The 14,084-nt window shown below is 41.4% G+C and overlaps 1 protein-coding gene across 1 annotated transcript in view; it reads left to right on the top strand.

The window, feature by feature from the left end:
• Positions 1-2,615: 2,615 nt before the first annotated feature.
• The window catches only part of DNAH11 (dynein axonemal heavy chain 11), a 357,421-nt gene continuing 345,952 nt past the window's right edge, over positions 2,616-14,084 (top strand). Inside the window, exons 1-3 of the mRNA XM_012804394.2 lie at positions 2,616-2,966; positions 5,211-5,351; positions 13,386-13,582. Of these exons, the coding sequence (XP_012659848.1) occupies positions 2,616-2,966; positions 5,211-5,351; positions 13,386-13,582 (689 nt within the window). The remainder of the gene's footprint in view (positions 2,967-5,210; positions 5,352-13,385; positions 13,583-14,084) is intronic.

The following is a 14,084-nucleotide window of genomic DNA, read 5'->3' on the forward strand; positions in this document are numbered from 1 at the left end:
GAGCAAGATGAGGCTTAGCTGAACTTGACTCTGAGCTAACTTCAAATTGGGTACAGGTTGGTTCCTTGCACTAGTAGGCTAGCTGAGAATATTCTCATGATAATGACAGAGGCACAAGCAAGCCTCACTATGCAAAGATATTGTAAGCCTCTGTTATGTCTGCCAACATCCCTTTGATCAAAGCCAGTCACATGGCAAACCAGAACTCAGCTCAGTAGGCTGGAAAGGGATCAGAATACTTTTCTCATGAAGCTGGGAGGAGGGATATTTGCTGAAAAATAATCTGACCGACCACCTTATTTTTCCTATTTCAGATGAGGAAACTGAGGCACCTAGAAAATAGAAATGGAGTGGAAACCCAGCTGGTATGGCTCCAGTTTAGCCAGGATAAGACTGACTTGTATCACCAAGATGAGGGCAGAAACTGTGTTCTGTTTTCTGTGGTATTTCCTGACACTTAGAACAGTGGTACTTGGTAGGTGTTCAGTAAATATTTTTTTGTCAAAGTGGTACATAGTTGATACTTGATAAACGTTAGCTATTAATATTGAGAAGAAATATTTCAATCTTGAGAATAATGTAAGAAAAGATACCAAGTCCTTTAACTATCATACTGGAACATTACTTTACTGGCCCCCCAAAGGATTACTTAATTGTTAGCAAAACGTAGCTTTGGGGTGGAACTCATTAGCTATGGTTAAAGATCAAAACATCAAACTCTGTGATGTTATATTTTTATAGATTTTTGTTCATTATTTATGTAAATTCTTTTTGAATAATAAGTCATTCTTCAAAAAACACAAAGGCTCTTGTTGCTCTGTATGAGATTAATGAGTATTTATTTAGCCCAGCCATCTGACTCCCAGAGTCTTTCTCCAATGCCTATAAATCTCTAACTGACCTTGGAACTAAGATCACCATTTTGCTGGTTTCCTCATTACTAAGTTGAATAAATCTTTGCAGTGTCTTCATTTTATATTTCATTACATATTTAAGTTTTTGAAATTAGTACTTTCATGTTAGCACTGCTTTAAAAATTTTTTCCTGCTCGATTTGAAAGCGGCTATTCACTTTCAATTTAATTTAGGTATGGTTTACAGAATTCCTGTTTTTCTGGGGTGTGGGGATTCAGAGCTGGAATCTAAGGGTGAGGGGGAGAGCAGGAACTCCTGGTTGCTAGGCTTCTGCACTACTGGGAGGTCCACAGATTATCACCAACCATACAAAGCAGACTTGACAGCCTTGAAATTATAAAGGCTTTCCAAGAGCCTGTGCGAATTCACGATTCTGATCATATACCTAGAAAGCGTATAGATGGCTTTCAGAGACAATTAATATCCTGAAAAGAAAAATTGTTGAAGCCTCCAAATCTTGCTGGAAACATCTGTTTATGAACAATTAAGTATTGCATGGATTACTGAATTCAACACTCTTAAAATAGGCCTTACAGAAAGGGTAGGAGTCGAAGTCTTTGGTTAGAGATGAACAGTTTACAAAGGGACTAAAACTGTTAGTTGGTAAACTCCCTCTTAAATCCCGTCTGGTTCAGCAGCTACAATTTCCACAGTAGCCTCAACAAATGCCACTGGTAGGCCACAGCAAAATCCTGTTTTCCAGCAAAACGAAGACTGTTTTCAATCAGAAACTTTTTATTTATTTTTTATTTTTTCATATTAATATCAAGATACAATTTTTAGGTTACATTGTTCTCACTTCCAGGAGAAACTTTTCTCCGTTGACCTTTTTGCACTGGAATTGAAGGATAATTCTACAGGTTTCTGGAAGTCTTTGGAGTTTACCAAGAGCACTGTGCGTTCTCTTATTGGGCATGTTAACATTCCAGAAAGTCAGTTTGGTTGAGCAGAGACATCAGGATTCTGAATACTTGGATTTCGGATTTCCACAGCTGGGAAAGATGAATTGCAGGGCTGGCTCTTTTGGGGTCATATTTGGATAACCTTGGGCAAGGTGAATAAAAGCGCTCAACTTTGGCCCAGAATCCTGGTTCCACCATTTATTACTTAACCACTTTACGACTAGCACCTGCCCCCTAAAATACTGACCAATCAGACCCCTGGTTTTCTAGAGATTACACGAACTACTCAGTGTAAAGGGCTTACCGCTGACCTCGGCACGAGACAGCGCAGCTTGGTCAAGGGCAGTTAGTAGCCTGCTGTTCTCCCTCACTGGGGCCCCGCAAAGATGAGCCGCAGGTGCAGGAGCCGGAAGGCAGTGGAGTTACCCCACTGGGGTCTCGGCCCCGCCCGGGTTACGCCTCTCCCGGGCCGGGTTCTGTACCTAGTGGCCCGGGGCTCTACCCGGCCGCGCCGCCGAGCGCTCCCTCCGCCCCCGGCAGGCTGGGCGGAGACACGGTCCCCCGGGAAACGGGACGCGCTGCCTGTCCCAGGCCCGCGCTCCGACCCTCGGGCTTTTCCTGAGCTCAGTCTCGCGGCCACCGAGCGGCAGCAGGTGGGGGACAGAAGTCAGCGCTAGCGGCGATCGCAGACGAGGGTGGGCGCCTCCGAGGGTAAGCGGAGGGGTGTCCTCGCCCACTCAGGGCTGGCGCAGAGGACGCGGGAGAAGCCGGCCCGCCCGGCGTCCCCTCGGACGTGCTGATGGCAGACCTGGCGGCAGCCTGGGAGGCGCGAGGCTTTCGGGAAGCCCCGACCCTTGGCCTAAGCCCAGGGGCCGGCCTGGAGGCGGTGGGCCCTGTGGAGCTCGAGGAGGAGGAAGAGGACGAAGAGGAGGCGGCGGCCCGGAGAGCGCGGAGTTTTGGCCAAGACCCGCGGGTGCGCTTTATAGGCGGCCGCCTGGCGCCGATGCTGGGGGTCCCGGAGGACAAGTGGAGCCAGTATTTGGAAAGCGAAGACAACCGGCAGGTTCTGGGGGAGTTTCTGGAAAGCACCAGCCCCGCCTGTCTTGTGTATAGTGTCGCCGCCGCGGGGCAGCTCGCGGCCACCCGGGAGGTAAGAGACCACAGGAGCTGCCACGCCTCCGCCCAGCGGAGCGGATACCCAGGAGGGGACAGTCCAGGCGCAGCTCCTTGGGTTCCCGCAGGGCACTCTCTCAAGCGCTTTCAACAACTTGTCTTCAAGTCACTAATTGGAGCCGGTACCCCTGTCCCCGCCCCAGGTGCACCCAATCTGCTGCAGCTGGCGGCCGTGGGTTAGTTTTCCAGGTCAGCCCTTTGTCTCTGACCAGGAATCCCATGCCCAGTAACGCAAGAAGACCAAGCATGCCTTCATCTGCCCGGTGTTAGCAGCGAGGTGGGCTTTCCGTGCCAAGTGGGGCTTCCGTTTCTGTCTCTCTTGGGTCGCTCTGGAGTCAGGGCCTTTAATGACAGAGCCCATATAACTTGTCGTGTGTTCAGTCCACCTGTAAACCACATTTCATAGGGGAAGGGGAGGCTGAGTACTTAAAAAGCAGCGCCAGGGCATTCTGAGCACTCAGGATGTTTACGGACTATTTGGGGGGGGGGGGGAGCAGGACCTTTTTTTCTTTCATTTTTTCAAATTTAGATTCCTTGAGCTAGAAAGTTAACTCATCACCTGCAAGCCCAGCACTTGTACTCAGTATTTTTCAAGCCTAAAGGGCTTGGAGCGAGAGTAAGTCTCTTGAGGTGGTGCAAAGCCTCAGTTTCATGTTGTAAAGTGATAGTTCCTGTGGTTGTTGTAACAGCGGGGAAATAGGATCCCAGGGAAGAAAGAGAGTAACAGGAAGGTTACCTTAGGGTATTGTGAATTTTTAAATGGTTTTGTTTTGTACTCTCCTATTTCTAACTTATTTTCTAAAAATGTCAATAGACAAGGCAGTGGAACACTTACAGTATCAGATCAGTCAGATGGTCATTATAATGTCTAAAAAAAGAATGTCTCAGGAGTTGTGGAAATGTTAGGATGTTTTATTTAAACACTTTAACAGAAATACAAATTAACTTCTTGTGTCTTGTCTTTATCTCAATTGGTTTATTTCCAAACAAGGGATGATTATAAGAAAAATAACATTTTAAGATTGAAACATTTGTCAGGCTGGACACTGTGGATTATGCGTGTAATCCTAGTGGGAGGCCAGGGCGAGTGGATTGCCTAAACTCATGAGGTTAAGACCAGCCTGAGTAAGGGCCAGAACACTTCTCTTAAAAATAGCCAATCAGGCTCAGCACCTGTAGCTCAGTAAGTAGGACGCCAGCCACATACACTGAGGCTGGCGGATTCTAGCCTGGCCCAGGCCTGCTAAACAACAACAACAACTACAACCTAATAGCCGGGCATTGTGGCAGGCACCTATGGTCCCAGATATTCGGGAGGTCAAGGCAAAAGAATCACTTACACCCAAGAGTTTGAGGTTGCCGTTAGTTGTGACGCTACAGCACTCTACCCAGGCTGACACAGTGAGACTCCGTCCCCCCCTCAAAAAAAAACCAAAAAAACCAGTTGTTGTGGCCGACACCTGTAGTCCCAGCTACTTGGGAGACTGAGGCAAGAGAATCATTTGACCCGAAGTTTGAGGTTGCTGTGAGCTGTGACTCTATGGCACTGTACTGAGGTGACAAAGTGAGACTCTTATCTCAACAACAACAAAAAAAAAACAGATTGAAACATTTGTCTGGGCTCAATGGCTCACCCCTATAATGCCAGCACTTTGAAATGCCCAGGTGGAGGATTGTGCTTGAGGACAAGAGTTAAGAGAACCCTTGGCACCATAATGAGATCCCATCTCTACCAAAAAAAAAAAAAAAAAAAAGCCAGGTGTGTTGGCACATGCCTGTTGTCCTAGCTACTCAGGATGCTGAGACAGGAGGACTACTTTGCTTGAGCTTACGAGTTCAACACTTCAGTGAATTATGATTGTGTTACTAACTTCTGGCCTGGGTGACAAAACAAGATCTTATCAAGATTGAAGCATCTTACGTGCTCCTTATTTTTTAATGATGAGATTTTTATGGTATATAACCTGTATAATTGACATGCCTTTAAACAGGTGATATTCCTGCACCAGTGATGGCATGTATTTAGCATTATAAAAGAAAAAGCAAACTGTATACACTCAGCATAATAAGGAAGAACAGAAGTACTTATTTGTGAAAATAGGCAAGATGCCAAGTTTCGTGTCTTCTAGCAAAACAGCTACAAGTTGGGTGTAGTATATCCTGCTTACTAAAAAAGAAACTAGATAGTAAATGTGGACTCATTGTTTTGTTTTTGTTTCAGATTCCAAGAGATACAAAACATAAACTTGTGTATATTGCCAAGAAGATTACTGACAGCATTGAAGTAAATTTCTCTCAAATGGTTTTATTTGGAGAGTTCCCTGCATCATCTCTCGGACATGTATCTGTTTTTCTAGATGAGGTACTAGTCTATCTTTAATCTTTAAAATTTTCATTTATCTCTATGACGTTAGGAATTATTTGGGACAACTCTGGCAACTCAAAAAGAACACGTAGAAACCAATGATTTCCTTGGCCCAGTGGATGGAGGGGGATAGCATTTAGGCTATTGCTGAAATGAGCTGATACTTAGTGATGCTGATATTCAGCAGGTGGTAATTTCCCTTCATCCCTCCATCCTGTCCAAAATAATGGAAGTAAATGCAAACCAACTTGAATTGGCTTTTATACTTAACAGGAAGTTTTTTTTATTTTTAAATTTATTTCAGGATCTTTTGGGAACACAAATGTTATAGTTACACAAATTGCTTTTGTACCATTTTTTTTTTTCGGCCGGGGCTGGGTTTGAACCCTCCACCTTCGGCATATGGGGCTGGTGCCCTATTCCTTTGAGCCACAGGCACTGCCCTGCTTTTGTACCATTTGAGTCAAAGTTATAAGTGTCTCTATCACCCAGATGTTATGCATTGTAACTATTATTTGTGAACTTACCCATCTCTCTTCTCCCTCCTACTTACTTGATTTTTGATGAGTTTTTCTGTACGTGTACATAAGTGTTGATCAATTTGTTCCAATAGGCATCTGCTTTTTTCTTATGATACTTAGAAGAATTAAATTCAGTTCCATCCAAGTTAATAAGCGGTATTAGTTCACCATTTTTTATTTTTATTTATTTATTTATTTATTTATTTTTTTTTGAGACAGAGCCTCAAGCTGTCCCCCTGGGCAGAGTGCCGTGGCATTACAGCTCACAGCAACCTCCAACTCCTGGGCTCAAGCGAGTCTCTTGCCTCCACCTCCCAAGTAGCTGGGACCACAGGCGCCCGCCACAACACCCGGCTATTTTTTGGTTGCAGCCGTCATTGTTGTTTGGCGGGTCCGGGCTGGGGATTCGAACCCGCCACCTTAGGTGTACGTGGCTAGCGCCCTAGCCGGTTGAGCTATAGGCGCCGAGCCAGTTCACCATTTTTTAATGGCTAATTAGTACTCTGTGGTGTACAAATATCACATTTTATTAATCCATTCATGTATTGACAGGAACTTGGGTTATTTCCACATCTTTGCAATTGTGAATTGTGCTACCATAAACATTTGGGGGCAGGTGTCTTTTTTATGAAAAGTCTTTTTTTCCTTTGGGTAAATACTCAGCAGTGGATTTGCTGGATCCGGTAGTAAGTAGGTATGCTTTTAGCTCTTTGAAGTTTCTCCATACTGCTTTCCATAGAGGTTGTACTAGTTTGCAGTCCCACCAACAGTGTATGAATGCTCCTACCTCTCCGCATCCATGCCAGCATTTATTGTTTTCAGACTTTTTGATAAAATCCATTTTCACTGGAGATAAGTGATATTTCATTGTGGTTTTGATTTGCATTTCCCTGATGATTGGAGATGTTGAGCATTTTTTATATGTTTTTTGGCCATTAGTCTATCTTCTTTTCAAAAGTTTCTAATCATGTCTTTTGCCTACTTTTTAATGGGGTTGTTTTTTCTTGCTGATTTGCTTGAGTGCTGTGTGGATTCTGGTTATTAGCCCTTTGTCAAATGTATAGCACGCAGATATTTTCTCCCATTCTGTAGGCTGTATATTCACTCTAATATTTTCTTGGCTATGCAGAAGCTTTTTAATTTTTTTTTTTTTTTGAGACAGTTTCATTATGTCAACTAAGGTAGAGCACCATGGTGTCACAGCTCACAGCAACTTCAAACTCTTGGGCTTAAGTGATTCTCTTGCCTTAGCCTCCCAAGTAGTTGGGACTACAAGCACCTGCCACAACACCCAGCTATTTTTATTGTTGTTGTTGTTGTAATTGTCATTATTGTTTAGCAGGCCTGGGCTAGGTTTGAACCCGCCAGCCCCAGTGTATGTGGCCAGCGCCCTAGCCACTGAGCTATGGGTGCTGAGCCACAGAAGCTTTTTAATTAAATCAGGTCCCTTTTGTGAATTTTCGTTGTTGCTGTGATTGCCTTTGGGGTATTTGTCATAAATTCTTTGCCTAGGCTGGTATCTATAACAGTTTCTCCAGAATTTTCTTCTAGAATGTTTATAGTTTCATGTCTTACATTTAGGTCTGTTATCCATTGTGAGTTAATTTTTATGAGTGATGAAAGGTGTAGATCCTGTTTCAGTCTTCTACATGTAGCTATCTAATTTCTCAGGGCCATTTACTGAATAAGTATTCTTTTCCCAAGTGTATGTTTTTATCTCCTTTGTCAAATATCAGATGACAGTATGAGGATGGTTTTATATCTGGGTTCTCTGTTCTGATCCTTTGGTCTCTGTCTCTATTCTTGTGCCAGTACCATGCTGTTTTGGTTGCTATATCCTTATAGTGTAGCTTGAAATCTGGTAAATTGATTCTTCCCTATTTGTTCTTTTTGTTTAAGGTAGCTTTGGCTATATAAAGTCTCTTCTGGTTCTATACAAAGCATAGAATTATTTTTTCTAGACCTTTGAAAAATGATCTTGGTAATTTAATAGGGATTGCACTGAATCCGTAGATCACCTTGGGTAGTATTGACATTTTACAATGTGGGCTCGGCTGATTTATGAGCATGATATGTTTTTCCATCTGTAAGAAAAACTTACATCCTCTTCTATTTCCTTCTTCAGTGTTTCGTAGCTCTCCCTGTAGAAGTCATTCTCCTCCTTAGCTAAATACATTGCTAGGTATTTCATGTTCTTTGTTGCTGTTGTGAAGGGTATTGAGTTTGGACTTGGTTTGCCCCTTGTCTGTTGTTGGCATACATGAATGCCACTGATTTGTGTACATTTCTTTTGTGACCTGAGACTTTGCTGGAAGTCAATTTGTCAATTCCAGGAATCTCTTGGCAGAATCTTTGAGGTTTTCTAGATAAGATCACAGCAGCAAAGAGCAATAGTTGACATCTTCTTTCCCCATTTGGACACCCTTGCTTTTCTTCTCTTGTCTAATTCCCCTGGCTAGGACTTCCAGCATTATGTTGAATACAAATGGTGATGATGGGCAACTTGTCTGGTTCCAGTTCTAAGCCAGGAATGCTTTCAATTTTTCCTTATTCAGTATAATGTTGGCTATGAGTTTTTTATATATGGCTTTTATAATTTTGAGGTAGGTCCCACCTATGCCTATTTTGTTCAGTGCTCTTTTTATAAAACAGTGCTGAATTTTGTCCAATGCCTTTTCTGGATCTGTTGAGAGGATTGCATGATCTATGTTTTTACTTCTATTTATGTGGTAAATTACATTTATAGATTTGTGTATGTTGAACCATCCTTGCATTCCTGGGATAAAGCCCACTTGGTCATGGAGCAGTAAGTATTAAATTTAATGTTCAGAGTAGAGAAAAACTTACACTTTAGAAATGGGGATTATCAGTTTTTCAGATTTCTGTTATAAATTAATAGTTAAAAACTTAGTTTCTCATGACTAATAATGGGAAAAGGTGATGGAGACAAAGTGCTAGAAATGGTTGCCTTAAAATTTCTTTTTTGTCCCTTAAATCAGGCATAAGCATCATGTGCCTGGAATTGACAAAAAAATTAGAGACATGTTCTCTAGGCAATGTTACTGACACTTAAGTGTGCATAGGAACACCTGGGGATTTTGCTGAGGCAGAATGGTTTATTCAGTCAGCCTAGGGTAGAGCCCAAGATTCTGCATTTCTTATCTACTGCTGTTTGTTCATGGACCAGCTTTGATAGATTCCAAATGACCAGGTTCCATAGAACTAGAGCAGCTGTTCTTAAACTTTGCTGATCATTAGAATCACTTGCGGATCCTTCTAACATAGCCATGCACTTCTTACACCTCACACCAATTAATTCAGAACATCCAAAAACGGGAGTGAGGCAGCAGTGGTTAAGATTCCCAGGTGGTTCTAACCTGCAGTAATCTGTCTACAAATGAACTCCTAAATTCCCATCGCTAAATCATATCTCTACAATCAGTGCAGCCCTGCTAAGGCCAATATTTAAGGTAGGAAAATTGCTAACATGCTTATTACTAGTGACTTACACCAATCTCCCTTTATCACATCTCTTCTACTTTCTGAATCTCTTTCACTGTCTTTTTGAAAGGAAGTATTTTCTTGCTGTCTTTGATTCGCCAAAGTCACCCCTAACTTCAGTATCCGGTGTAGCTTTCCCTTTCTATTGAACTTGTCTGGTTTTAGCTAATTGCAGAAAGATGCTAGGAAAAGACTTTTCTATTTTCAGCACCTGGTTTTTGTATGTAGTAGATGCATAGGACATTTTTATCGAACTGAATCTGATGACTTTTGGTCACTGTTCAAATCCAGACTGCCATCAACTGGGGCTTGGAAAGGCAAGGTTACACTCTGATTCTTGCTCTACCATTCGTGTCTGGCAGCACAAGGTATAAAACTTTTGCAAATTTCTTTTAAGATTTCTCTGAGTTTATCTCAGTGCTAGGATTTGTATAACATTCTGAAAAAGGTTTGCTTGCCCCTCAACATTATTGTGTGTTCCCATACATTATTGTTTGTGATTGTGCTGCATTATGTAATCGTACTTACCACAATTGTTTATTAAAATGTCATGCAGTTATTTCCTTACTTACATATCAGCCCAAATTTCATAGAAACAATCGTGAGTGCTTTCCACGCCAACGTGGAAGTATATTTGGTTCTTCTCAGTGCCTAGACTCTCCCATCTGTGGACAGTTCAGTTTCAAAAGTCTGTAGAGGCTCAGGATTCTATATTTTGAAATAATTTTCTACGTAAGTTTACCTAGTGATTTAAGAACTATTATCAAGAGAAACTCCTCAGTTTAAGAAAAGATAAAAGAAAGGAGGTAGGAAAAGAGACACAGCAAAGGCACGACAGCTCTTTTATCTGTAGTATTCTGTCTGCTTAGCAAACATGTCCAAATTATTTTGGTTCACAGAAGTTGGGGATTTTCCTTCCATATCATGAAAACTAGACAAAATTTCCAAGATAAAAACCTCAAATTAATTGAATTTGTATATAATGTGATAAAATTTATCATAATTATCAAGCATATCCCAGATATTTGTTTTATATGTATAGAAATGCTTTAGCTGTTTGCTTGACTAATTGATTTCCAAAGCATGTGGCTGAGAATTTCATAGCAGTTTTACCTATAGCTCATGATACAAGTATTACATGTTTGAAAGACAGTTGGCTTCATCATGGAATAGTAAACAGAGTGAAAGTGTGAACCAGTATCCAGCAAATTAGAAAATTTGGATAACTGGAATTTTCTGTGTGCCTGACTTTTAGAAAAAGCTGTTGCTATTAGGGATTTTAATTTAAAAAGCAGTTTCCCAGTAGCCAATGCATGTCCAGCCCTATAAGCCTGGCTTCCAAAGCGCTTGTGAGCCATGCAGCCTTCCTTGCTGCCCGATGTTGCCATCCCTCTTAGGAGTACTGGCTGTGGTCCCAGAAAGGCCAAGCTGGTGATTTGCCTAGAAGCATCATACTCCCTAGGCCCCTCATGACTTCGGTTATCAGTATTCCATTTCCTGGAATGTTTGCCATCTTACTTTGTTTGTGCTTCTAACAAAAGTCAAAACAAAACAACAACAACCCCAAATCCTGTAGACTGGATTATAAGCAGTAGAAATTTGTTACCCACAGTTCTAAAGGCAGAAGTCCAAGATCAAGGCATAGTAGATTCAGGTGTCTGATGAGACTGCTTCCAGTTTGTAGATAGTGTCTTCTAGCTGTGTCCTCATTGGTGGAAGGGGTGAGCAAGCTCCCTTGAGCCTAATTTATAAGGACACCAATGCCCACAGAACCTGATCACCTCCTCAGTGCCTTACAACCCTATGCTATCACATGGGGTTAGGATTTCAACATATTCATTTTAAGAGGACACAAGCATTCCAACTATAGCACCTGTCTTGCCTTGTTCTTTCATGGTAGAGATTCAAACCAAGTTTGGCTTGGCACCTGTGGCTTTAGTGGCTAAGGTGCCAGCCACATACACCTGAGCTGGTGGGTTTGAATCCAGCCCAGGCCCACCAAACAACAATGTTGGCTGCAACCAAAAAATAGCTGGGCATTGTGGCAGGCGCCTGTAGTCCCAGCTACTTGGGAGGCAGAGGCAGGAGAATTGCTTGAACTCAGGAGTTGGAGGTAGCTGTGAGTTACGATGCCACGGCACTCTACCCAGGGTGACAGCTTGAGGGTCTATCTTAAAAAAAAAAAAAAGATTCAAACCGAGTAACAGATTTTCTGGTGATACCATTCCCTCCCAGAGGCAGGTGTTTCCCATGCGTTCATATTTATCCTACACATACCTGTAATTATGGCAGTTCATATATAGAGGATCATAGTTTCTGGGACCTCATCCACTGAGCTCATTGTTGGCAGGGACTATTTCTTATTGTTCTCTGAATTTCTAGTTTGACATATAGTGGATGCCAAGTGGGCAATACAATAATAATACCATTTGAAAAGATTACTTTCAACAGTGTTCAGAAACAGAAGTAAAGTTTCAGTTTTCAGTTAACTAGAATATTATTGTATTGTCAAAATAAACTTTCAAAAGGTGGACTGACTATTTCCTGAACATTTTATCTAATTCAGATTTTATAGTATAATGCTTATAAACTATAAACTGGAAAGATTATATCCGAAAAATGAAAATGTTTACATTGAGTGAATACTACAGAGGAGTGTGAAAGCAAGAAGAGACCAGCTTCGTTCACTCAGCATGCTCTTATTAATTACATGACACACTAGGCTCTGGGAATACAAAAATTACTTTTTAAGGGTTTTCACTTTGCTTCATGGATGTTCCGAATTTAATAGTAGATGGAGTTCTGAACAAACATCCATACAGTTGAATAAACATCATTCTGACTATCCAAATGTTCATCCACTCAGAGCTTGAGAAGATTACTTTTAGTTTCCCTATGATTCAAAAAGATTTTTCTTTATTTCAAAATATTCCAGGGGTATGAGTGTTTTTGTTGCATGGAGACCTTTTGTAATGTTTAGGTTGGGCCTTTTACACCCGATACCCCTATACTGTATCTAATTCATCTGTTCGTTGTATCTAATAGGTGGGTTTTTACCTCCATAATCATCTGCTCCACCCCATTCTTGATTTCCAATGTCCTTTACATCTCTTTGTGCCAATGTGTGCCCGTTGTTTAACTCCCAGTTATCAGTGAGTACATGTAGTTGGTTTTCCATTCCTGAGATATTTCACTTAGGATAATGGTTTTCAGCTCCACCCAAGTTGCTGCAAAAGACATTATTTCATTCCTTTTGTATGGCTGTGTAGTACTTCATGGTACATGTATACACATTTTATTGATGGGCACTCAGTTTAATTCCATATCTTTGCTATTATGAACTGTCAAAAAGGTTCTTTTTTCATTACTATACCTGCCAGGTGGTTAGTTTGCACTAAGAAAGCAGTTTACAGCTGGGCCCAGGGACTCATGCTTGTAATCCTAGCACTCTGCAAGATCAAGGTGGGTAGATTGCTTGAGCCCAGGAGTTTGAGACCAGCCTGGGCAAGAGCAAGACCCCATCTCTGTTAAAAAAAAATAGAAAAACTAGCTGGGTGTTAATAGTGGGCACCTATAGTCCCAAATACTTGGGAGGCTGAGGCAAGAGGATTGCTTGAGCCCAAAGTATGAGGTTGCTGTGAGTTATGATGATACTCCACCCAGGGCAACAAAGTGAGACTCTGTCTAAATAAATAAATAAATGCATTTTACTTACTCGACATGACTTTGCTTATTTCATGTGGTATTGGAGTTATTGGGAACATTCTACAAATATTTGATAAATAAGTACACAGGCAGCATATAGTATTTCCACTTTGACAGAGTTTATGTCTAATTGGTTATGTTTAAATGGGTCACTGACTTTGTCCTCTCTTTGTAGATTTGGTACCACTGCAGGATATTTATTAAATCAAGTGGTTTTGGTACCAGTTTTGTATGACAAGAAAATCTTTGAAGGAGCACATTGTCTGTAAATTAACTGCTTTTCAAAATGTTTCTCTTTCTCTAGATTTTACTTCCAGTGCTTTCCAATAAGAACAACCATCTATCCTGGTCCTGTTTTACTTCACAAGATATGGATTGTCACATAGAAGCCATGAAAAATAAGATGCATATTCTTAGGGGCAAAATGTCTAGGAGAACTCTTCTACCAATTCCCACCATTGCAGGAAAGATTGAGCTGGATCAGAATTATTCAGAGACCGGGTATGTAACAAAAGGATACATTTTCAGGAGATTGACGTGAAGAGCCAGCATATCCATTTACTACAGCACATCTAGCAAACTGTGAAGTAGAGAATTATAACTGCATCGTAGTTTAAAAATAAGCACAGAAACACCATCTGTATTATTTCCTTTCAAAGTAGATTTTTTAAAAGCCAACTGCTCGTAAAGCCAACCGTAACGACTGCCATGATGTGAACAGTATTCCTTTAGTAAAGTGGTTTTTGAGGGTATGACAATGATTTAACAAGGTGTTTTTTTTTTTTTTTTTTTGAGGCAGAGTCTCACTTTGTTGCCTTTAGTAGAGTACCATGGTGTCATAGCTCCCAGCAACCTCAAACTCCTGGGCTTTTAAAGTGATCCTCTTGTCTCAGCCTCCCAAGTAGCTGTGACTACACGTGCCCACCACCATGTCTGTCTATTTTTAGAGAAAGAGTCTCTTTTTTTTTTTTTTTTTTGAGACAGAGCCTCAAGCTGTCACCCT

The sequence above is a fragment of the Otolemur garnettii genome, unplaced genomic scaffold, assembly GCF_000181295.1.
Source record: "Otolemur garnettii isolate 467f Iridium unplaced genomic scaffold, OtoGar3 scaffold00028, whole genome shotgun sequence".
Taxonomy (NCBI): Eukaryota; Metazoa; Chordata; class Mammalia; order Primates; family Galagidae; genus Otolemur; species Otolemur garnettii.